This window comes from Caretta caretta, chromosome 27, assembly GCF_965140235.1.
Source record: "Caretta caretta isolate rCarCar2 chromosome 27, rCarCar1.hap1, whole genome shotgun sequence".
Lineage (NCBI taxonomy): Eukaryota > Metazoa > Chordata > Testudines > Cheloniidae > Caretta > Caretta caretta.
Window position 1 is genome coordinate 2,077,665 of NC_134232.1, and position 23,809 is coordinate 2,101,473.

Here is a 23,809-nt window from a genome sequence, read left to right on the forward strand (position 1 = left end):
TAGTGACTGGTGGCAGTACCCAAGCACCAGCAGGGGGCAACACCACCAGCCTCCTACTGGGGCAGTAGCGTCACCAGCAGCTCCCTAGCCACAGACTCCCCCCACTCCGGGTCCACACGGCACTGCTCCTTGGAGGCTGCCCAGGAGAAGTCTCCCATCCACGCCCTGCTCAGGCCTGACCCTGCTCAGCTTGCGAGACATGCCGCTGCAGCCCACGGGCCCCGCCCCTTTTGACTGGCAAAGGGGTTAGCCATTCACAGTGTGGAATGCCACCCTGCAGCCAATCAGGAGAGGCCAGTGGCGGAACTCGGCGCACTCCCGGCCGCAGCCTCTCTCAATGGGACTGGCCGGCTGCGCTCTGTGGGGCCGCTGGGGCCCCTCTTACCCCCGGTTGTAGCTGTGCTCTTCCTCGTTCTCGCAATCGCTGCAGTGCTCGTGATCATTCTCCTCCCAGGACGATCGCTGGGGCCTCGACGGCGGCCGCCTCACTGCTGTCTCACTGTCGTCCGCCATCTTGAAACGGGGCCTCGCCGGCTGCCGCGCCCCCACAGCTAGGCGCGCCACGATTGGGCGGTGCCGCGTGGAGCATGCTGGAACTTGTAGTCTGCAATGAGATGAACGCGGAAGAGCCCGTTAAAGCGACAGGGACTACAATTCCCATAAACCTTTGGGAGGAGGCTGCCGCGGTAGATCAGTCTGTACATGACCACGGGCATGCTGGGATGTGTAGTATTCTTCTTAGTAGTCCCTTCTTGAACAAAGGGGCTAGCAATTGTGACCTTAAATTGGTCTTGACTGCTATGTGCAGAACCTATCAATTTTTGACCAATAATGAGGCTTAAAACTATGAAGGTTTAAACATAGGTAACAGGATCTCAGAGCCTCCGAGGGGAACAGAAGTACTACATTGTGCAGTGGGCCAGGTGGATTATGGGAGGTCTCAATGGTCAAGAAGGAAACTCAGTCCCACCACGATGTACTGCATTGCACTGGGCCTTCTTAAGCTTTCCAGACAGGATCCTGTTTTTCCTGAGTTCTATGAAGAACCTCAGGATGCTGTGCAATGAATGGGGAAGTACATTACGGGAGGGGAGATGGTTCACCTTTCTCAAAAGCATCAGGAATTGCCAACTGGACACTAGACTAGTTGGACAAATTATTTAAACTGGTGCAGTAAAAGATGGAGACTAAGACTGCTTTCTGCAGTTAGCAGGAGGTGAGGTATTTGACTGGTATCGGAACTACCTCAGCCTCAACCCACCTGAGAAGTTTTTCAATATGAGGATGCAATCTCCTACTTCAGGTTTTCAATTGTTGAGGGGACCTATTCAGAGGTAGAAGGAGAAATCTGATTGGGAAATATTTGTGGCATCACTTCTGACATGCCCTTAATATGGAAAACCTTGTATCATGTATGGTATAAAGATATCTACTTTGGTTGCATCATGTATGTAAGCTGCATGCTTATTTGTCCCCAAACAGGTGGACAAAGGCAACACATAGTCCTGTGCCTGTAAGGATCCAATATTGCATTTTTCTTCTTTCAGGGCAACTCTGGCAAATTGCAGCTTGCACAGATGGCCAAAGCACACTTGTGCACTGAGCAGAGAGACAGCAGTCATCTCGCCTGCCCTGTGTTCGTTATGCTGGCTGGGTATAAAGTAACAGATTAGTTTTAAAAACCTCTCTCGTGCAATCAGATCCAGGTGGACAGACCCCTGCATCTCTGGGCAGCCTCCTGGGCCGGGAGGCTCTGCAGAGGTCCAGGTCCCTGTGGATCCAAGCACAGACCAGGGCCCGCTGGTTCCTACACGCTCTCGGCCCTGGCTACACCCACAACCCCCCTCTTTGGGCCACGCCCACGACCCACCCCCTGTCCTCCACCCACCCCACGGCCCGATTCACGCGCCCCGCCACCCCTCGGCCCCGCCCTGGGCGCCGCGCGGCGGGGCGGGGCGAGCCGAGTAAGAGCCGCAACGATTGGCTGAGCGGGCAGAGCCGGGTTCCTCTCCGCCAATGAAAGGGCAGGACAGTGGCGGGTCTGAGGGGGGCCCCGGGTCAGGGACGGACGGACGGACGCTGAGGTGGGGGCCGGGCCAGATCCGCCGGTGATCCCGCTCCCGACACGTGACCGCTCGGCCCAGCGCCCCCTGCCACGGGGGGCGGTCACCCCGCGGCACTGGCAGGCCGCTCGGCCCGGCCGGGGCAAACCGCCCCCCCCCGCCCCGGGCCCGCTCCTCAGGGAGCGGCTCTGCCCTCCGCCGTCCCGGGGGCCGCATCATGGCCCGGGGGGGCCTGTCCCGTGGCTGGGCGGGGGACTCCCCGGGCCCGGCCTGGCCGCGACGTGCCCTGTCCCCGGGGCCGGACTGCGGGCGTGTCCCCTGGAGCGAGCGCTCGGCGCCGCGGCTCCTAAGGCCCCGTGGGCTCCAGTCCGAGGCGCCGGGGAGCTCGCCCCCCCCCGGAGAGCAGCTGGCGTGGCGCCCCGCGCCGCCTGGGGGGGCCCGCCTGACCCAGGGCTCCCCCCACGTGCCTGGAAGGGTTCGCCTCGCGGGCCCGGGGGGCAGTCCGTGGGCAGGCTTCTCAAGATGGGGAGGCTAGCACCCCGGAGCGGCAGTCTGGAGGGGAGTGGATCTGTGTTCTGTCCCCACAATGTCTTGTGGCGGGGAGGGCAGGCCCTGGCTGTGTCCCACTGCTGTGGCGTGGGGGTGGAGAGGAGAGCAGGACCATAGTGATGCACAACATTGGGCTGGCTGTCAGGGCGTGGCCTCGCCCGGTCCCTTCTTCCTAATGGAAATACCTGGCCCATGGCAGGGGCTGGAGCATGTGCATCCCAGCTGCCAGGGGTGGGATGGGGACTGCATTGGATGCAAGCCACCGGAGTGGGGGATGAGACGGGGCACCAGCTGCCAAGGAACTACCATCGGTATGGAAGTAGAAGCTACTGGGATTCTCCTTCCCACCCTGGTGCCAGCTGCCCCTGCTCACCTTGAAACTCCCTCTCCTGTTCATCCGTCTCTCCATTCACTGGTACTTCTGCCCTTCCTCCCAGTTCAAGAGTCTAGGTAGACAATCCCATCAGAATCAGGATGTTCCATTTAAAAAATAAAATGGGATGAGTGATACTGAGATGGGCTGGCCTTGAAAAGTTTGAATATTGAGCTGCTCGCAAGTTAAGATCAAACATTTTGGTTTGGGGCCCATTCCTGGGGCCCATTCCTTGTGTGATAAGGGGCCAAGGATTCAATATTCACCAATTCCTAGATTATTTTTTCAGATCAGAAGGGATAATGATTATCCATTTCTGTGATTGTGATCCTCTAAACTGACCTCCTGAATTAACACAGGCCATGACATCTCACCCAGTAAGTTTTGAATGAAGCCCATAAGTTCTGTTTGAATTATAGCATATATTTTTAGAAATATATCAAGTCTACAAGTAAAGACTTCAAGTGATGGAGAATCCACTGCATCCCTAGGTAAGTCATTCCAATGACTAACTACCTTCACTGTTAAAACTATATGCCTTATTTATAGTCTGAATTGCCTAGCTTCAACTTTTGTCCATAGGATCTTGTTATGCTTTTTTCTGGTAGATTAAAGAACCATTTATGTTCAGAAATCTCTTCTCCAGTGGTCTATTCATAGACCATGGTCAAGTCATTTCTTGGATATGCTAAATAGATCAAGCTTCTTTAGTCTCTCGCTATAAGGCAGGCTTTCCAGACCTCACATCATTCTAGCAGCTCTCTTCTGAACCTCTTCCAATTTTCAACATCCTCTTTAAAGTGTGGACACAAGCAATGGATACAGCCTTCCAATAAACTCCTCCAAAATGCTGTACAGAGCTGATAATCTGTATTCTCCTGCTTAAGTATCATGTGTGCCCTCTTAGCTACAGCATTGCACTGGGAGCGTCTTTTCAGTGGGTTATGTACCATAACCCCATGTCACTACATTCCAGGGTACAGTCCCCCATCTTATAAGTGTGACCCTCACTCTGTTCCTCAGCATATGACCTTACATTTGACTGTATTAAAACATGCTGTTCATTTGAGCCCACCATTTTACCAAGCAATCCAAATTCGTGTGTATAACTGATCTGTCCCCATCATTATTTACCAGTCTCCCAATTTTTGTCATTTGTGCATTGGACTAGCAATGATTTTATAAAAAAAAAAAAGTACTTGTGGCACCTTAGAGACTAACAAATTTATTTGAGCATAAGCTTTCGTGAGCTACAGTTTGCTTCATTGGATGTATTTTCCACTGAATGCATCCGATGAAGTGAGCTGTAGCTCACGAAAGCTTATGCTCAAACTTGTTAATCTCTAAGGTGCCACAAATACTCCTTTTTCTTTTTGCAAATACAGACTAACATGGCTGCTACTCTGAAACCAATGATTTTATATTTTCTTTCAGATAATTAAAGATATTCATAGATTCCAAGGCTAGAAGGGAGAGTTGTGATCCTTTGACCTCCTGCATAACAAACCAGAGAACTTCCCCAAAATAATTCCTAGAGCAGATCTCTTTAGAAGTATATTGAATAGCATTGAGCTGAGAACAGATCCCTTCAGGACCTTACTAGAAGCACTCTGTAGGGCTTTGATTTCCCATATACAATTTCTTCAGTTAACCAGTTTTTAATCCATTTAATATGGCCTACATCAGGGGTTCTCAAACTGGGGGTCATGGCCCCTCAGGGGATCACAAGGTTATTACACGGAGGGGTTGCAAACTGTCAGCCTTCACTCCCAAACCATGCTTTACCTCCAGCATTTATAATAGTGTTAAATATTTAAAAAGTGTTTTTAATTCATAAGGGTGGTTGCACTCAGAGGCTTGCTGTGTGAAATGGGTCACCAATACAAAAGCTTGAGGACCACTGGACTACGTTTTTGTATGGTAAATTTTTAATCAGAACATCAAGAAGGTCCTGGTTTGAGCAGGGGGTTGGACTAGATGACCTCCTGAGGTCCCTTCCAACCTTGATATTCTATGATTCAGCACTAAATCAAGCACCTTATGGAAATCTAAAAGGTAACTGTTAACACAGTCCTCCTGCACTGCCAACCCCTCAGCCCCAGCCCGGAGCCTCTTCCTGTATCCTGAACTCCTAATTTCTCGTCCCACCCCAGAGCCTGCACCCCCAGCCAGAGCCCACACCCCAGCCCCCAATTTTGTGAGCATTCATGGCCCGCTGTACAATTTACATACCCCGCTGTGGACCTTGGGCCAAAAAGTTACCCCACCTGTGGGGTAAGTGATGACTCATGGTGCAAGGGGATGGAGAATTAGGCCCTAATGTCCGGATCCAAAGCTCACTGAAGTAGGAATGCATGGTTCGGTCTTCCTCAACTGGCAGCAAGGTGACTTGTCAGAGTCTTGTGAAAAACTGACTTCACTATTAGTAGTCTTTCTATTTCTGATTTCCTTATTAATCCCTCCTGGATCTCGTTACGTTGGGACTGCCTGACCCAGTCTGCTTTCCTAAGCTTTTTTGAAGAACAAGTAGGAACATGCCCTTGCCTCTCGTTCCAAGCAGTATCGGGATACTTGAGTACCTCCTTGGGTACTGACAGCAGCAGAACTAGTGAGTTTCAGTGCGATAGTTATGCAGGGCATCTGGTATTGGCTTCCTTCATGTTACAGGCTGGCACTGTTTCCCCCTTTGAAGAGTTGCCTCCAACTGCCACAGAATCTTCTGGAAACGCCCCCCCATTAGGCCTCTGGCATCACTAGTTCACAGCCTGCCTCTATATGTCCTATTTACAGGACTATGAAATTTGATCTATATGATAGATACACATACAGATCACCAGCGAAAAGGAAAAGAAGCACATCCAGTGCCACCCTTTAATATGTAAGTAGCCAAGATTTGCAGATGAGATGTACCACTCATGGTTATTAAAAAGAACAGGAGGACTTGTGGCACCTTAGAGACTAACAAATTTATTTGAGCATAAGCTTTCATCTGCTACAGCTAACTTCATCGGATACATTCAGTGGAAAATGCAGTGTGGAGATTTATATACACAGAGAACATGAAACAATGGGTGTTACCATACACACTGTAATGAGTGATCACTTAAGATGAGCTAATACCAGCGGGGAGGGGGGGGAGAATCTTTTAGTGACAATCAAGATGGGCCATTTCCAGCAGTTGACAAGAAAGTCTGAGGAACAGTTTTTGGGGGGGGAGGAATAAACATGGGGAAATAGTGACCAGAGAGATTGAAGTGTTCTCTGACTGGTTTATGAATGTTATAATTCTTGACGTCTGATTTGTGTCCATTTGTTCTTGGTCACTCGATTACAGACCTAAAAGTCGCAATATTACAACAAAAAGACTTCAAAAACAGACTCCAATGAGAGACTGCTGAATTGGAATTAATTTGCAAACTGGATACAATTAACTTAGGCTTGAATAGAGGCTGGGAGTGGATGGGTCATTACACAAAGTAAAACTATTTCCCCATGTTTATTCCTCCCCCCGCACTGTTCCTCAGACTTTCTTGTCAACTGCTGGAAATGGCCCACATTGATTTATCACTACAAAAGGTTTTCTGCCCCCCCCCCCCCCTGCTCTCCTGCTGGTAATAGCTCATCTTAAGTGATCACTCTCCTTACAGTGTGTATGGTAACGCCCATTGTTTCATGTTCTGTGTATATAAATCTCCACACTGTATTTTCCACTGAATGCATCCGATGAAGTGAGCTGTAGCTCACGAAAGCTTATGCTCAGATAAATTAGTTAGTCTCTAAGGTGCCACGAGTCGTCCTGTTCTTTTTGCGAATACAGACTAACACGGCTGCTACTCTGAAACCTGTGGTTATTAAAGACTCTGGAGCTCTTTTTGCACAACTAAGTTAATACCAAAATGTGTTGATCAAACTCTCTTGGATAATTATATTCTGCCTCCTTAAATTCCTTCCAGTGGTTTCTTTTGGATCTGTTAATTTTTATTGCACCTGTACTGCTGATCAGTGGTAATTTGTGCTGGAACATGATGGACACATCCCTCTTGAGGTGGCTGTGTGTGTACACACAATGTTTGGAGCTGGCTAGTAAAATTTGACAACCATCTTAGTGAGCCCTCTGGATGAAAGGTACTATATAAATGTAAGCTTATTAGGTTTATAGGCATAGCTTCACTTCCTTTTTAATGGAGGGAAGGGTTACACCTTGTGGGCAACCAACCCAACTTCAAGCAGCATCCTTATAGCCAGGGTTCTCAAACTTCATTGCATCATGACTACCTTCTGACAACAAAAATTACTTCACAACCCCGGGGGGGGACCAAAGCCTGAACCTGCCCGAGCCCCACTGATCCAGGCAGGGGGGCTCAAGGGCCTCAGCCCCAGGCAGGGGGCCTGCAACCTGCGTCTTGCTGCCCAGAGCTGAAGCCCTCAGGCTTCAGCCCTGGGCAGTGGGGCTTGGGCTTCAGCCCTGGGCCACAGCAAGTCTCAGCCAGGCCTGGCGACCACATTCAGAGAGAGTTGTGATCCACTTTGGAGTCCTGACCCACAGTTTGAGAACCATTGTTGTACAGTAATTGGAAGTGGGGGAGTTGCATTGTATGTAAGAGAGAAGTATGACAGCTCAGAGCTCCAGTATGAAACTGCAGAAAAACCTGAAAGTTTCTGGATTAAGTTTAGAAGTGTGAGCAACAAGGGTGATGTCATGGTGGGAGTCTGCTATAGACCACCAGACCAGGGGGATGAGGTGGACAAGGCTTTCTTCCAGCAACTAACGGAAGTTACTAGATTGCAGGCCCTGGTTCTCATGGGAGACTTCAATCACCCTGAGATATGCTGGGAGAGCAAATACAGCGATGCACAGACAATCCAGGAAGTTTTTGGAAAGTGTAGGGGACAATTTCCTGGTGCAAGTGCTGGAGGAACCAAGTGGGGGCAGAGCTCTTTTTGACCTGCTGCTCACAAACCAGGAAGAATTAGTAGGGGAAGCAAAAGTGGATGGGAACCTGGGAGGCAGTGACCATGAGATGGTTGAGTTCAGGATCCTGACACAAGGAAGAAAGCAGAGCAGCAGAATACGGACCCTGGACTTCAGAAAAGCAGACTTGGACTCCCTCTGGGAACTGATGGACAGGATCCCCTGGGAGAATAACATGAGGGGGAAAGGAGTCCAGGAGAGCTGGCTGTATTTTAAAGAATCCTTATTGAGGTTACAGGGACAAACCATCCCGATGTGTAGAAAGAATAGTAAATATGGCAGGTGACCAGCTTGGCTTAACAGTGAAATCCTTGCTGATCTTAAACACAAAAAGGAAGCTTACAAGAAGTGGAAGATTGGACAAATGAGGAGGGAGGAGTATAAAAATATTGCTCAGGCATGCAGGAGTGAAATCCGGAAGGCCAAATCACACCTGGAGTTGCAGCTAGCAAGGGATGTTAAGAGTAACAAGAAGGGTTTCTTTAGGTATGTTAGCAACAAGAAGAAAGTCAAGGTAAGTGTGTGCCCCTTACTGAATGAGGGAGGCAACCTAGTGACAGAGGATGTGGAAAAAGCTAATGTACTCAATGCTTTTTTTGCCTCTGTCTTCACAAACAAGGTCTGCTCCCAGACTGCTGCACTGGGCAGCACAGCATGGGGAGGATGTGACCAGCCCTCTGTGGAGAAAGAAGTGATTCAGGACTACTTAGAAAAGCTGGATGAGCACAAGTCCATGGGGCGGGATGTGCTGCATCAGAGGGTGCTAAAGGAGTTGGCAGATGTGATTGCAGAGCCATTGGTCATTATCTTTGAAAACTCATGGCAATCGGGGGAAGTCCCGGAAGACTTGAAAAAGACTAATGTAGTGCCCATCTTTAAAAAAGGGAAGGAGGATGATCCTGGGAACTACAGGCCAGTCATCCTCACCTCAGTCCCTGGAAAAATCATGGAGCAGGTCCTCAAGGAATCAATTCTGAAGCACTTAAAGGAGAGGAAAGTGATCAGGAACAGTCAGCATGGATTCACCAAGGGCAAGTCATGCCTGACTAACCAGATTGCTTTCCATGACGAGATAACTGGCTCTGTGGATGAGTGGAAAGCAGTGGACGTGTTATTCCTTGTCTTTAGTAAAGCTTTGGATACGGTCTCCCACAGTATTCTTGCCAGCAAGTTAAAGAAGTATGGGCTGGATGAATGGACTAAAGGTGGATAAAATGCTGGTTAGCTTGTCGGGCTCAATGGGTAGTGATCAATGGCTCCATGTCTAGTTGGCAGCCAGTATCAAGCGGCATGCCCCAAAGGTCAGTCCTGGGGGCTGGTTTTGTTCAAGATCTTCATTTGTGATCTGGAGGATGGCATGGACTACACCCTCAGGAAGTTTGCAGATGACACTAAACTGGGAAGAGAGGTAGATACGCTGGAGGTTAGGGATAGGATATAGAGGGACCTAAACAAATGAGAGGATTGGGCCAAAAGAAATCTGAGGTTCAACAAGGAAAGTGCAGAGTCCTGCACTTAGGACGGAAGAATCCAATGCACTGCTACAGACTAAGGACCGAATGGCTCGGCAGCAGTTCTGCAGAAAAGGACCTAGGGGTTACAGTAGACGAGAAGCTGGATATGAGTCAACAGTGTGCCCTTGTTGCCAGGAAGGCCAATGGCATTTTGGGCTGTATAAGTAGGGGCATTGCCAGCAGATCAAGGGACGTGATCGTTCCCCTCTCTTCGACATTGGTGAGGCCTCATCTGGAGTACTGTGTCCAGTTTTGGGCCCCACACTACAAGAAGGGTGTGGAAAAATTGGAAAGTGTCCAGCGGAGGGCAACGACAATGATTAGGGGACTGGAACACATGACTTATGAGGAGAGGCTGAGGGAACTGGGATTGTTTAGTCTGCAGAAGAGAAGAATGAGGGGGGATTTGATAGTTGCTTTCAACTACCTGAAAGGGGGTTCCAAAGAGACTGTTCTCCGTGGTAGCATGTGACAGAATGAGGAGTAATGGTCTCAAGTTGTAGTGGGGGGGGGTTTAGGTTGGATATTACAAAAAACTTTTTCACTAGGAGGGTGGTAAAACACTGGAATGCGTTACCTAGGGAGGTGGTGGAATCTCCTTCCTTAGAAGTTTTTACGGTCAGACTTGACAAAGCCCTGGCTGGGATGATTTAGTTGGGGATTGGTCCTGCTTTGAGCAGGGGGTTGGACTAGATGATCTCCTGAGATCCCTTCCAACCCTTATATTCTATGATTAACTACATGGTTGTTGTTTAATTGAGAGTTATTTGAGGTAGAGTTGAGGATCCTTCTAGTCTAAATAGCTGCTTCTCTGTAATAATTTCAAAGAATAGCCACAGTACACCGCACAAAGAATGCTTATCATTTACCAGAAATAATATATTTGTATACCTTCTGCTGCCTGTATGGGGGGAGTGGTTCCTGTGGTATCCAGCGACTTAATGCTTGTGTGATAAGTTATGATACACGTCCACATTTATATATAGGGAAGAAATGGTGTCAAACTTAGTATATTTTACTATTTCTGCACTGGAAGGGATTTAAAGTCCTTTGAACAAACAAGTGCAGAGGAGCTAAAAATGAGCAGATTGCGAAACACTGTTGGACTGAGATTTACTTACTCTTTGCCCCCAACACTCTGCATTTGGCAGAAGAGTTTTCTTCACTGGAAAAAAAAAAGGGAGCTCTAATGTTGAAGAGGTTGGATTGTTTATAAGTCAAACCAGACTCTCCAAAATAGGGGAAACTTGCTGTATTTTGTATCTTTTTAGATATCTCTGCTCATCAGAAAAAACACTGACCTCTGTATAGGGCACTGGGGAGATCATTTCTGGAATATTGGGTCCAGTTCTGGTTTGTCTGCTTCAAAAAGGATGTTGAAAGTTTGAAAAGCATTCGGAAAAGAGCTGTAAGAATGTTTCTGGAAAGTATGTTTTATGTTGAGAAACTGGAGAAGAGCAATAAGCCAAATATATTGAGCAAGCGAAAGTTACCAGGTGGCTTGAATCATAATCCATAGAGCCCTAAAGGGAAGAATATTTCTGATAGTAGGTGGTTCTTTAATCTGGAAGACAAAGGCATAAAAAGATCCAGTGGAAACTGAAGCTAGATAAATTCAGACTAAAAATAAGGCACACATTATTAACAGTGATTGTAATTAGTCATTAGAATTTAGGGGTATAGTGAATTCTCCATCCCTTAAAATCAAGACTGGATGTTCTTTAAAGAAAAATGCTCTAATTCAGCTAAAAGAAATGGGCTTGATGCATGAACCAATGGGTGAAATGCTCTGGTCTGTGCTAGACAGGCAGTTGGATGAGGTGATCAGAACGGAGTTGTTCCGGCCCTGAAGCGTATTAAATTAATCTTAACTCGCGACAAACTAAATCTTAGGATGTTTAATGTGTTAGCAAAGTAACATGGGTGCGATTCATAGTTCTGAGCAAATTGGTTGGATTACTAAATAAACTCTATGTAGTTACCCTTTGAGACATGTGGAACCTTCAGTTAGTGTAGAAAATAACAGCCTGCTACCTTACCTTTTGCATAGAGCACACTGCACATTTGCCATAGATAGCACTGATTTGACGTTAGTTTGCTGGTGCAGTTTAATGTGTTGATAAGGCTCAATGTGGTGTGGATGCTGGTTGTTAGAGGCAGCCTTTCTGCAGGTGCATCCCACCTGAGATCAGCTGGGATGCTCTCCCTGACCATCCACAAAGTTCTTCACCTCAGGGTTGGATGTTATGAGCAGGGAGGGGCTAAGTTCTCTTCCCATTTCTGTCACTGCTTTTTGTTATAACCCTGGACAAGTCACTTACACTGACATTTTCAGAAATGTCTACTAACTTGGTAGTCATCATTTGAGACTTGGGGCCTAACTTCTGGAAGTGCTGAGCATCCACTATTCCAGTTAGCCAACTGGCTCTGCGGATACTCAGCGCTTCTGAAAATTAGACGCTGCTTGATTCAGATTGTGCATTCCAAACTAGCGGACATTCAGAGATCTTGGCCTTAATTTTTATCTCAGTTCCTCAGTGTGTAAAATGAAGTTATGTATCTTAGAGAGGGTGAGGGTTAATTAATGTTCCTAAAGTGCTTTGAGATCTCTAATGAAAACATGCCATAGAAATACAAGTTTGATCCTCTTTGAATTAAATTAGGACAAACATGTGCATGTACAGAATTGGTGAAACCCGGTCTTATTTTGTTGTGATTTAAGCTTTCTTTCTTTTCCAGAGCAGGATGTTCTTGGTTGGTCTGTCCGGTGGAATTGCTTCAGGAAAAAGCACAGTAGTGGCAGTATTCCGGGAACTGGGCTGTGCAGTGATTGATGCCGATGTTATTGCCAGACAGGGTTAGTTTTGCATTGTTGGTCTCTTTTCTCATATTTCCCTGACAATCTGGAGTCAATTGCTGATGGTGCTTTGGAGTTTAGACAGCAGAGGGTGCTCTGTGTTCAGTCAATAACTGTTACCTTTTGCTTCCCCAGTTTAAGACAAGATATGTGTGGACTGGCTGTCTTGAGGATTGGAAACAGGATACATTATCATCAAAAGTCCCATCTTAATGACCCACACTGCGAAGAGATTTCACTCTGGGTGTTGTACTCCTAGAACATAGTGCAGTGAACACTGCTTTGTAGAGCAGCTGCTGTAAAGGAGCATAACAAAGTTCTCTTTGCAAATCTGTGACTCTCCCTTCCTCCAGCCACCACCAAATTTACCATGACACAACTCTTTATCTGTCAGGGGCTGTAGGTGGAGCTTCAGTGACCGGTGAATGTCGCCAATACCCCCAGAAGAGCATTTCGGCCTTCATTCGTAGACGTTTGGTGGGTGCTTTTTTGTTAAGATTAATTGCCACCCTTAAATCTCTCTGGCCACTAAGTAAAAGATTTAAGGGTGGCAATTCTGCAACAGAAAAGCTTCAAAAACAGACTACACCGAGAAACTGCTGAGCTTGAATTAATCCGCAAACTAGATCCCATTAACTTGGGTTTGAATAGAGACGGGAGTGGCTGGGTCATTCCACATATTAAACTTATTTCCCCATGTTACGTATCCTCACACCACCTTGTCAACTGTCTAAATGGGCCACCTTGATTATTACTACAAACGTTTTTTTTTTCTTCTGCTGATAATAGCTCATCTTAACTAATTATCCTTTCACAGTTTGTTTGGCAACTTGTGTATATGTGTATCTAATCTATCTCATCTTGCTATGTGTTCCATTCTATGCATCCAACGAAGTGGGCTGTAGCCCACGAAAGCTTATGCTCTAATAAATTTGTTAGCCTCTAAGGTGCCACAAGTCCTCCTTTTCTTTTTGAGAATGTACATTAATTTTTTTACACTTCATTTTATCCCCAGCCTTCTCCCAATTACTTTTTTTATTAGTATATCCTCTGGGTAGCAAGTTTGATGACTTTTTAAAATGACATACTTTTCCTTACATCACGCTAGTCTATAATAAGCTGCAAACAGCTCTTGAGAATTGGCCTCCTACAGGCTTTCATGTGCAATTTATCACAAAGAATCTCACGTATTCTATAGAAGCCCTTATGGCTTGATTCTGATGATATTGGAAACCTTAAGCCTATTAATATTCAGTCCTCTTTGATATTTAGTAACCTCCTACTCCCTTGTGGGAGCCCAGCTACGCTATTCATCCAGCCCAAGAGTTTTCAGTTAGAACAAGCCGAATATTTGTGCCTGTCTTCTAAAATCTCCCTACTCTGCACCCAACTGGAATAGAACAAAATCTATGGCAGTCATGTGTGCTCTCTCAAGGCAGCAGTGCGCAAACTTTTCCAGTCTTGCCCCCCTTTATCGCTAACCAAATCCATGCCCACTCCCCATTACTGCACAGCCAAGGCTTCTTCAGCAGCGGGCAGCTTCTGTCTTGCAGCCAGGCGGCAGCACTAGGGCAGGGCCAATACATGTCCCTCTGCCCCTCCTCTCTCAGATTTTCAGGGTTGGGGAAGGCACGTGCAACTGTCTCTGGGGCAGAGTTAGCGCTGGGCACGAAGGCAGATATTGGTGTGGCAAGCTGACCTACAGGCTGGGTGGCCTGCTGAGGTGGCGCACCCTTCCTGCCCTCCTTGGGGCTGGCCTGAGCTACCTGGCATTGCTCCCCCCCCCCACCCCCCCGTGTTCTAGGGACATGAGTGTAGAAAGCACCACTGTCTTAAGGCATGCGTGTAGAAAGATCCGTCAAAATGTAAACTGTGGCCCTTGATAACTATACATTATAAAGGGTTTCATACAACTCTGCTCACTGCAGTGTTTTCCCTTTTGAAAGGAACCAACTGAAATAACATGTATCACTACTGAGTGCTCCTAGTGGTTCAGTTAGAAACACGGCCTCTCCAGCAGAGAATCCTCTGAGACCTAGTTGCTGGAGAGTGACGAATCCATGATGATTCTGCAGGTCTTTTCCCAGCTTGGCTACTGACTTGCTGTGCAACCTGGGGCAAGTCCTTTCTCCCAGTTTACTGATCTTTAAAATTGGGATAATGCTTCCTCTTGGGAGAATGATGACGCTAATTAACGTTTGCAAAGTAATTTGATCTCTTGGGTGTCTGGCACTGTAGAAATGTAAGTGTTATTGGAACAAAAGTTTAGCAAATTTGTTTCTGCAGCACTAGATTCAAAGTTGGTTCTCCTGTAGATTTTAGACCCCTAGGATGAGATGTTCCACAGCCCTGCTTCAGTGTATGCTGGTCAATAGACCTGTTCTCCCTTGAACGGAATAGACCTCAGTTGTTCAGTGAATGAGATTCATTTTAGACCCTTCACTGATGTAAGCACTTCCTGTTATGCAGAATTGGCACTAACTTCCAGCTGTTTATTTTTATCAGTGGTTCAGCCCCGCTTCTTAGCCTATCAGCAGATAGTGCATTACTTTGGAAATGAAATCCTCTTGGAGAGTGGGGAGATAAACCGGGAGGCTCTGGGAAACATTATCTTCTCCCACCCGGAAAAACGGCAGCTGCTGAACTCCATCACTCACCCTAAGATCCAGAAAGAGATGCTGAAACAGATCTTTAAATACTTTGTGTTAGGTAAGAAACTAAACAATTGTTATGGAATCCTTGGACATCTGGGGTTCTGGTCACACTGGCGACCAGCAATATGTGTTTGCTTGTTTTTTCCTTTAGCAGGGAAAGGGACTAGAGGAGAAAAGGAGCCAAAATGTTGACTGACTGCCTTTGTGCTATGTCACTAGTGGCCTTTAGCAATGTGGCTATCCTTTCATTGTACCTCTTCAGATAAGTCTGCCTTTTATTTTTGCCCTTCACATTTTCTCCCCTATATGGTTTAAAGTACATCTGTAGGGTCTGAGGGAAGCATTGTATGGCTTCTTCTGAGATTACTCCTTAGATAATGTCACACCTTCTGAAATGTTCTAATATTATTCCCCTCCACCCCCTGCTTCACTAAAAGCCATAAAGCTCTCTTAAACTCGATAAGGTGAAAAATGGGTTGACAGCTGTGGTTTCTGGAGTTCTGCTTTTCCCTCTGATAAATATAACAAATACAGCCGTCAGACTTGGTCTAATCAAATGCCAGATAAGATCACCAGCTGTTTCGGAGGTCTCCGTGTAGACAGAGGGATGTCTTAATAGAGTCAGCCTAGTTTGCAGAGCTTATCAAGGGTGAGCTATGTGACAGCTGAATAACCTTTTGCTAGGGAGCTGAAGAAGCCAAGCTCTCCTGAGAGAGATGCAGGGGGAGAAAGTAAGCCAATGAAGGAAGGTGACAAGAAAGGAAACTGGAGAAATAGACAAAGGAAATAAGAGGCGTATCTAAATGAGCTTATGGAAGCCATTGGGGGAGCTTTACCAACTGCTCCAGCTATCATTTTGCAAATGATTTTGTCTTAATTAGTTTGCAGCAACTGACTCGGGATATTTATTTTTGGTGTCTTAGGCCAAATGGCTTTCGCTAAGGTTTTGGGTTTGTGCACATATGGAATCCCTTCCCTGCCCCCAAGTTCCACTGGTCTGAAGCCCAGTCCTGTAGCAGCTGATGAGTTTAAAGCTTTATAAGTTGCAGTCTTGCAGAGCTGGAAGAGGGTTTTCCAACGGAATACACAGCCCTCACGTCTGCCCTCCAACAGATCAGAGTTTAAAGCCATGACGGTGTTTCGTTTTTTGGCATAGAAAAGCTATTTTAGATCATTTTTAGACTAATGTTCATTTTCTATCTCTGGGTGCCTTGGGTAACAAAACCACCTTGCTTTATAAGTAGAGGGGATATAAAACAGCATCTAGATGGAGAAATACATAAAGTAGATTTCTCCATTTATTAAAAAAAAAAATACCAGATATCTTCCTGACTTTTTCTGTCCCATGCAGTAGTGTCTACAGATGATGAGAGAGCTTGTTATGGCACGAAGGGTTTATAGACCCACACGTGGAATGAGATACACACAACCGATACAGGGCTAATAACCCTTTGGTCCACCCCACACTGTCATGGGGCTTCTCTCTCTTTTTAAGACCACGGATGGTTTGTTTTTTTTAAATGTTTCCTTCTTATAAAGCCAGGTAGCTTAGCACTATGGGTCCCACTGTACAGGCCTTAGAAGGAGAAAAAATTATAACTCATTTTGGTGGGAACTGGCAACATGGGGTTAAGGAAGTTCCTGTGGGCCCAAGTGACCCTGCAGCCAACGTCCGGGATTGGCGAGAGGAGTTAAAAGGGCCAGTTGTGGGTGACCAGGAAAGAGAGCAGAGCTCTGCTGCTACTTTGCTGATGGAAGCCTGGTTTCAGCCCAGAGCCTGAGGCAGCTTGGTACCTGAACGAGCCATTTGATAGGTGGGACGACTAGACCAAGGAAGATTGGCAAAAGGGACTAGCCACATAGAGACAAGGCCAGAGCAGAAGGGTCCTGCCAATGACTCTGCAGTCCATCTGTTTTCCTTTTTGTTTTCGACTCTAACACCCTGCGAGGGGTAGACCCCTGTGTGCTAGACAGAGGGCTAAGGTACCATGGAACTGGATCTGTGAGGGGTGACACCCGACCGCTGGGGATCTGCGGCAGGGTGAGTCGTGCTTAATAGGCCACAAGGGGGCATTGGCTAGACAACCAGGTAACACTCATTAATTTGAGAAGCATCTAAAACTGTTCTAAAATAGCTTTTCTGTAAGTTAAAGTTGCAAGACAGCAGACCTTAATGCAGCAAGCAGCCGTGGCTAGAAATCCTGCAAATCCTGCATCTTGGCAGGAGTTAGACTAGATCAGTGGTCTTCAGCCTTTTTATGCACAAGATCACTTTTTGAATTTAAGATCAACCCAGGATCTACCCCGCCCCTTCCCTGCATCCCCATCCTACTCACTTCATTCCCCCACTCTCACTCACTTTCATCGGGCAGGGGGTTGGAGTGTGGGAGGGGGTGCAGACTCTGGGCTGGGGCTGAGGGTTTCAGAGTTTGGGAGGGGGCTCTGGGCTGAGCCTGGGGCAGGGGGTTGGGGTGCAGGAATGAGAGGTGCAAGCTCTGGGAGGGAGTTTGGGTGCAGGGGTCATATGGTCACACTGCACCTAATCTCATAGAAGCCACTGGACATTTCATGAGTGTTACTTTTTATTAGTGTTATTTGTGACATCCTTCAGGGATTGTCACAAATCAGTGTAACATTCTCAACTGTGGGGGGTGTGTTGGCTGAGCCTGGGACAGGGGATTGGGATGTAGGAGTGAGGGGTGTAAGCTCTGGGAGGGAGTTTAGGTGCGGGAGGGGGCTCCAGGCTGGTGCAGGGAATTGGAGTGCAGGAGGGGGTGAGGGCTCTGGGAGGGAGTTTGGGTGCAGGAGGGGTTTCTGACCTGGGGCAGGGGGTTGGGGTACAGGAGGGGGTGCGAGGTGCAGACTCCAGCTGGGAGGTGCTTACCACAGGCAGCACTTGGTTGACAGTGCAGTGGGGCTCAGGCAGGCTGCTTGCCTGCCCTGGCCCCATGCCGCTCTCGGAAGCGGCTGGCTGCTGGCACATCTGTGGCCCCTGGAGCAGGAGGGGGCAGTGGGTCTCCGGGCGCTGTCCATGCCCATGAGCACTGCCTCCGCAGCTCCCATTGAGCCACCTTGCACACCCCCTTCCCTGCAGGGGCTGCAGTGACATGTCAGCAGCCAGCCAGTTCCGGGAGTGGCATGGGGCCAGGGCAGGCAGCCTGCCTGATCCCTGCTGTGCTGCCGGCTGGAGATCACAATCGACTGCCAGAGGCTCCGGGATCGACCAGTCTATCATGATCGACCAGTTGATGACCACTGGACTAGATGATCCGTGCAGTCCCTTCTAACCCAGTGATTCTATAACTCCTGTCACCCACTGGGCGAAGGGGATTCCCTGCCCTTCAAGGGGTCAAGTTCTCTGCTGTAGCCCTGATGATTCAAGAGGACCTTAAACCTGTCACCTAGTCCAGGATTGAGTATAGCCCCTGCTGCTCCTCAGACCAGTGTATTTTTCAGGGTTGGGGGGTAATGGTGGATGGTTGGGGTGGAATGGTGGGCGCCATCTGGAGGGAAATAAGGAAACACTTTTGTGGCAGGTTGTTTTTCTTCTAAAAACAGAAAAGGTGGCTCTTGGAAGCTGCTCTGAGGTTTGGAGTGTTAATCATGGAGGAGACAGGTGAGTGAGCAGAGTACAGGAGAAGTGTTCTAAGGTATAAAATAAATACACTTGGTTGTGTGGAAATTGCCACCATGAGTTTCTCTATTTATGATAGGCAGGGATACCTATCATAATGGGACATGTTAGGTGATCATAACAAGTCCCTTTGGTTGGTTGCTTATAACTTTGCCAACTGTAATCATTTGGGATGCAGTTTTCCATGCTGATTTCTGAGTTAAGCTGGAATTTATTTTTAAAATTTCAGCAAAAACAGTTCAGAACTTCCAACAATAAGGTTAAGGAAAAATACTCTGTGGTATTCATGTTAAATGCTTACAAATGCTTTAAGGAGCTTCAGAACACTCCATGTTTTGCAGCAGAGACTTTACATTTTGCAGGGGTCAGAGAGGTGCCTTTTGTCTGTTTTAAAATTCATCTAAGTTTGGCTGAGTTATAAACCTCTGAAAATTGCCAGTTCCAGATTCTCAGCAGAGCTTTGTTAGAAGCTGGCAGCAAAATTCTCTAAACATTCCCTCCTTACTGAGCATCCACCATCCCCACAGCATTCACGGAGGATGCTCCAGCCTGTGACTGAGCTAGATTTGTCTTGAAGGTGCTCTTTCCAGATGCTGGGGGTCACTGTGCTGCTGGACACCAGAACGGAGACCAAGGAGACTCTTCCCCCCCCCCCCCCCCCCCGCTTTCATTCCCTCCCTGCTGTCATCCAGGCAACCTGGAGGAGGAAGACAAAGCCACTGATTTGAATGAGGGACAGAGGGGGTCAAGGGCAAGGCATGGGCAGGTTGGGGAGGGAATAACAGAAGGAGGGACAGGCTTGGGGAGGGGGCAGAGGGAGAATGGGCTGGCTGTGGTGGGGACAGACCAATAGAGGCAGGGAGGATGGGGGCATGAGGAATAATGCACAACTAATCTAAATTCTGCCATTTCTTAACTTTTAAGGGCTTGACTTTGCAACCTTAATATTTTGTCTGTATGTAACTTTCTAAGTTTTTAAAAAACAACAACCACCCTCTGAAATATCATGCGCACTTCATGTGCATTATCAGCAGGGTTGGAACCTTTAGATCCTTAGCATAGGTCTCTGCCACTTGAGTTAATGTCACTGGTAGCAGTAGTAAGTTGGTATCCTCTACGTGAACCAGCCATTATAGAGGGGGATGAGCGATACCATCTACTGGTGGGTTTCACAGCAATTGGCTGACAGCAAAGAAATGTTGGGACTGAGGCATCCTGGGTTCAACTTCAGGTTGTAAAAGGCCGTGTCCCTGTCCTCATGGCTCCTATCAGCCCCACCTTGTAGCAGGCCCCTTTCCATTCCAGCTTGTCCATGTGCTGCTCCTCCCCACTCTTCACCCCACTGCTTTAAAACAAGTTAGGATATTTCTTCCTTCTCCATGCTACCTTTGTGCCAGTGTAACCCACACACCTCTTGGGTGTGGTGTTCTGTCCCATCTAGTGGCACCGAGACCATGTAGAAAGAGAGATAAATCAGTCTGCTCTGCAGCCTTAACTAAGAGCCAGTTGGCTTTTAGCTCATGCTGTAGAGGCTCATGCACTAAGCTCCAGAGGTCCCCAGTTTGATCCTGCCCGCCAATGACCGGGGTGTGTCTGTGTTACACCAGCGGGGGGTACTGAGCGTCTGCGAGAGACTGGGTATGTCTAAATGGCAGCTGGCAGGGTGCTTCCCAACAGGGGTGGACAGATCTGCACTAACTCCACAGCAGTGCGACCATGGCGGCCCAAGTATGTACCGAGGCAGTCAGTGTGATTGCACTCTGGTGGCTAGCCTGGGCTGCCATGGCCATGCTGCTGTTTTCAGCATGCTAGCTGGAGTAGCACGAGCACATCTGTGTGCCCATGCTAGGAAGCTGCTGTGTAGACATATGTCCAGTCTCCATGCTCTGAGTTCTCATCCGTAAGCCCGCACCTGCAGCAGCCAAGAGGAGCAGTTTCAGGAAAAGTCTCACTCCTACAGCCCTGGATGGAACATGCTCTGTCTGGTTAGCACGTGGGAACAGAGGGGCTAGAGCAATTTCAGTGCAGAGAGAACGTGGGGACAAGAGGGGTGCTTATTAAAGCTCTGCTGAGCATGTGCAAACTGCCCAAATTGGTCAAGCTGTAAGTCTGAAAATGGCAGATTTTCATGAGGCCAGCAAAGGGCACATCCCTGACCCCAGGGTCACCTCACCCAATCTTCAGTCCCTGTGCCACTGCAGCTTCTCAGCAAAACGGCTGTGAATGATTTTACAGAATATTTTCCCCGACCTTGTTCTCTGCAACAGCTGAACCATTTTTGCTAAAACTTGCCAAAAACGTGTCTGGAGGCAGACACTCAGCATAGGAAATTCCAGCCCATTTGGGACATGTTGGGCAACCCAGCACAGCCAGCCCCACCTCTGATAATATTGTAGCAAAGCGGCAATGCCTGCTCTGGTCCTAAGGTGCATCAGGTTTTCCGTTCTAACCTCCTGTTTCCAGCCACTCACAACTTTCTGAAGCTTTCGCCTTCTGGTCTGAAAGTCTGAACAAAAACACCGGCTGTTTTTGAGGAAGAAGAAAGTGAAAGTACTTCACTTTTCCCAGGGCGGCAGCTACAACTGTGCAGCAATGCAATTCTCGGTCCATATTTTTAATGGAGTGTGTGTGTGTGTGTGTGTAAGGTGTTTGGTAAGAAAACCTTATACGTAGTAATGTTTACATTTTATATATACATATTGTTTTTGGTGGGGGGTTGGTTCGTTCATCCAGGCTACCGCTATGTGATTCTGGACATTCCTCTGTTGTTTGAGACCAACACAGTAACCAAGTTCATGAAACACACAGTGCTGGTTTACAGGTAAGTGCCACAGTGGGCCAAGGAAAGTGGGGAACGAGTGTCCTTTTGAAAGCCCTTGTTAATGCAGCCTTTTAGTTAAATGCAAGTAAGCAGGAATATGTTAAAACTCAGCAAATCAAGATACAGAGCCAACATTAAGAATTCAAGGGGTACTAACAGGGGGTGTGACCATACTCTGTTGGGAGGAAATCCTTCTGAGTCTCTCTCTCTCTCTCCATTTCCCCTCTTGCTTTTTGTTTCTTGTCTAATCAGAGTGTGAGCTGTTCAGAGCAGAGATGGTCTTGCTAGGTGTCTTTGCAGCCCCCAGCACAATGGGACCCTGATCTCCAGTGGGGTCTTAGTGCTAGTAGGCTGTGGAGTGTAGTACAAGAATACTAAATAATAGTGCTAATTAATAATGGACAAAAATCACTTTCTGTGGGACTCTCAGAACCATCTGGGGTAGAGGATCTGATGCACTCCCCCCAAGCTAGCTGGGGATGGTGCTGATGCCATGTTATCTGGTCGCCCTTTGTGTTGGGGGTGGTGCTGTATAATCTCCCGTTCTGGCAGTGGTGACCCCACGATGCAACGAAAGCTGGCTCAACTGGCTTTTAAGAAAAACCTGGTCAGTTCCTTGGATCCTGCTGGTTTTGCAGGTTCCTTATGAAAGGAGACATTTAACTGGGGAGGTTCTGGGTCACATGCCTTAGCTGAAGCACTCTCTGATTGGAGAGTGGGAAGGGATTGCTCCCCACCAGGTGTATTGGCTGGGATAGGGCTGAGGGGTCCTGTTCTCTGGAGCACTGTGCTCTGTGTCCTGTAATTGCAATGTGGAGGCATCGGGGGGGCCTCACTCCTTTCCAGATGCTTCTCTGAAGCTGTGTCTCATTCCCATCCCGGTAGTGATCCACAGACACAGCTGTCACGACTGATGAAGAGGAATGGCCTGGCCCAGACAGAGGCAGAAGCGCGCATCGCCTCCCAGCTGCCGCTTGATGAGAAGTGCAAATTAGCTGACCACGTGATTGACAACTCCGGGGACTGGGAGAGCACGCGGAGGCAGGTCCTGAGACTGCACTCTCAGCTGGAGGACTCTCTGGATTTCCTCTTGGTGCGCTTAGTGGCAGTCACAGCAGTTGCTGGAGTTGGTGGGCTGGTGTGCTTTCTCCTCAGGCATTTTCTCCCTTAATTCACTTTTTTTTTAAAGGGACCAAAACTGCCTGGAATTTCCAAGTTTGCAAAGGGCAGTGAAATGTCACGAGCCTTAATGGCTTTGCCGTCTGAATACAGACGACAAGATGAGCAGAGTCTCCTTGTTAACTTCTCAAGGTGAAGCATGGATTCCTTGCCAATGCTCTGACTCGGCTTCTTTCTTTTAACTTTTTAGTCCTGTTATTAATGGTCAGCAACTGCTGCAGGAGAGGGTGAGGGGTAGCTGTAATAGATGGAGGTCCTCAGACATTTGGATATGAAGTAATTACACTGTTAGGATGGACATATTAAAAACCATGTTTTAGGCCAACTCATTGAAGTGCTAGTCTACAGGGTGAAAGGAATCTTTCTGTCGATTTAACCCCAGATGGAATATGATTACTTAAAGTGTCTCATGGCAGTCTGGTCCAGGAGAGGGGATCTGGACTATGAGGTTCTCTTCCCCCGACTTCCCAGCATCCTCAGCTCCCAAGAGCTCGCCCTAAATGATTCACTTTGACTCTAGACAAGTCATTTCACTTCTGTTTCCTGGTTGTGAGATTTAATGAATGTTTGCAAAGTACCTTAAACCCCACCAATGCAGGGCATTGTAAAATTGCAAGAGTTACTATAAAATGTCTGTCTCATGCCGTCATTTTACAAGGTGCTTTGTTTTACCTATGGTTGCAATTTCCAGGCTTCAGAGACCTTACTGTAAGAAATACTATAATGTTACCTGTGAGTCAAGTGAGCAAAGCCACATAGCAAAGGGTGCAGTTAAAGCAGCCACATGTAAGCCTCAGGGTGCGGCAAGGCATGAGCATGCCTTTGCCTGTCTGAGACCTGTGTGTGCTTGATATAACTGCACTCTTCAATGGTGTGTTTAGCTTGGCCATTGCACTTGTTGTTGGCAGGAGAGACCACAGTGGCAGGAGCTCCTTCAGCTTCAGGGTTATAATAGAGCCTGTAGTTTTATGGCCTGAGCAGGAAAGTTCTCCCTGCCCCAAGTCTGTCCGTCCAGGTCTAGTGCAGGGCACATGAGAGGATTTGGTCCCTAATGCCACAAGAATTCCTAATCCTCCAGATCGAGACAGGCCTGGCAAATCAGCAGGGCATGGTTTACAAGCCCAGAGGATGTGTTGAACTGGGTTGGACCTTTAGACTGTGTCCTACCTTGTGGAGTGGCCAGTAGCTGACAC

General features: G+C 47.7%; 2 protein-coding genes across 4 annotated transcripts in view; one reads left to right on the forward strand and one right to left on the reverse strand.

Annotated features, from left to right (window-relative positions):
• NMT1 (N-myristoyltransferase 1) overlaps positions 1-556 on the reverse strand; it is a 36,362-nt gene extending 35,806 nt beyond the window's left edge. The window contains exon 1 of the mRNA XM_048829806.2: positions 386-556. Coding sequence (XP_048685763.1) covers positions 386-513 — 128 coding nt within the window. The 5' untranslated portion in view covers positions 514-556. The remainder of the gene's footprint in view (positions 1-385) is intronic.
• A 1,429-nt stretch (positions 557-1,985) lies between these two features.
• DCAKD (dephospho-CoA kinase domain containing) lies at positions 1,986-23,265 on the forward strand. Of its 3 annotated transcripts, none has more exons than XM_048829816.2 (5): positions 1,986-2,084; positions 12,211-12,328; positions 14,834-15,037; positions 21,350-21,437; positions 22,323-23,265. In XM_048829816.2, the coding sequence occupies exons 2-5, from the start codon at positions 12,217-12,219 to the stop codon at positions 22,606-22,608; spliced, it is 690 nt and encodes a 229-aa protein (XP_048685773.1). In that variant the 5' UTR covers positions 1,986-2,084; positions 12,211-12,216; the 3' UTR covers positions 22,609-23,265. The 3 variants fall into 3 exon arrangements, with proteins under 3 accessions (XP_048685773.1, XP_048685776.1, XP_048685771.2); XM_048829819.2 differs by having other exon boundaries at positions 2,041-2,084; positions 12,216-12,328; XM_048829814.2 differs by lacking the exon at positions 1,986-2,084 and adding an exon at positions 2,324-3,027.
• Positions 23,266-23,809: the final 544 nt, after the last annotated feature.

Coding starts and splice junctions, on each gene's coding strand:
- DCAKD (XM_048829814.2), top strand. CDS start 2,650: ATGTCTTGTGGCGGGGAGGGCAGGCCCTGGCTGTGTCCCACTGCTGTG. Junction 12,329..14,833: donor CGATGTTATTGCCAGACAGG/GTTAGTTTTGCA, acceptor TATTTTTATCAG/TGGTTCAGCCCCGCTTCTTA. Junction 15,038..21,349: donor CTTTAAATACTTTGTGTTAG/GTAAGAAACTAA, acceptor TCGTTCATCCAG/GCTACCGCTATGTGATTCTG.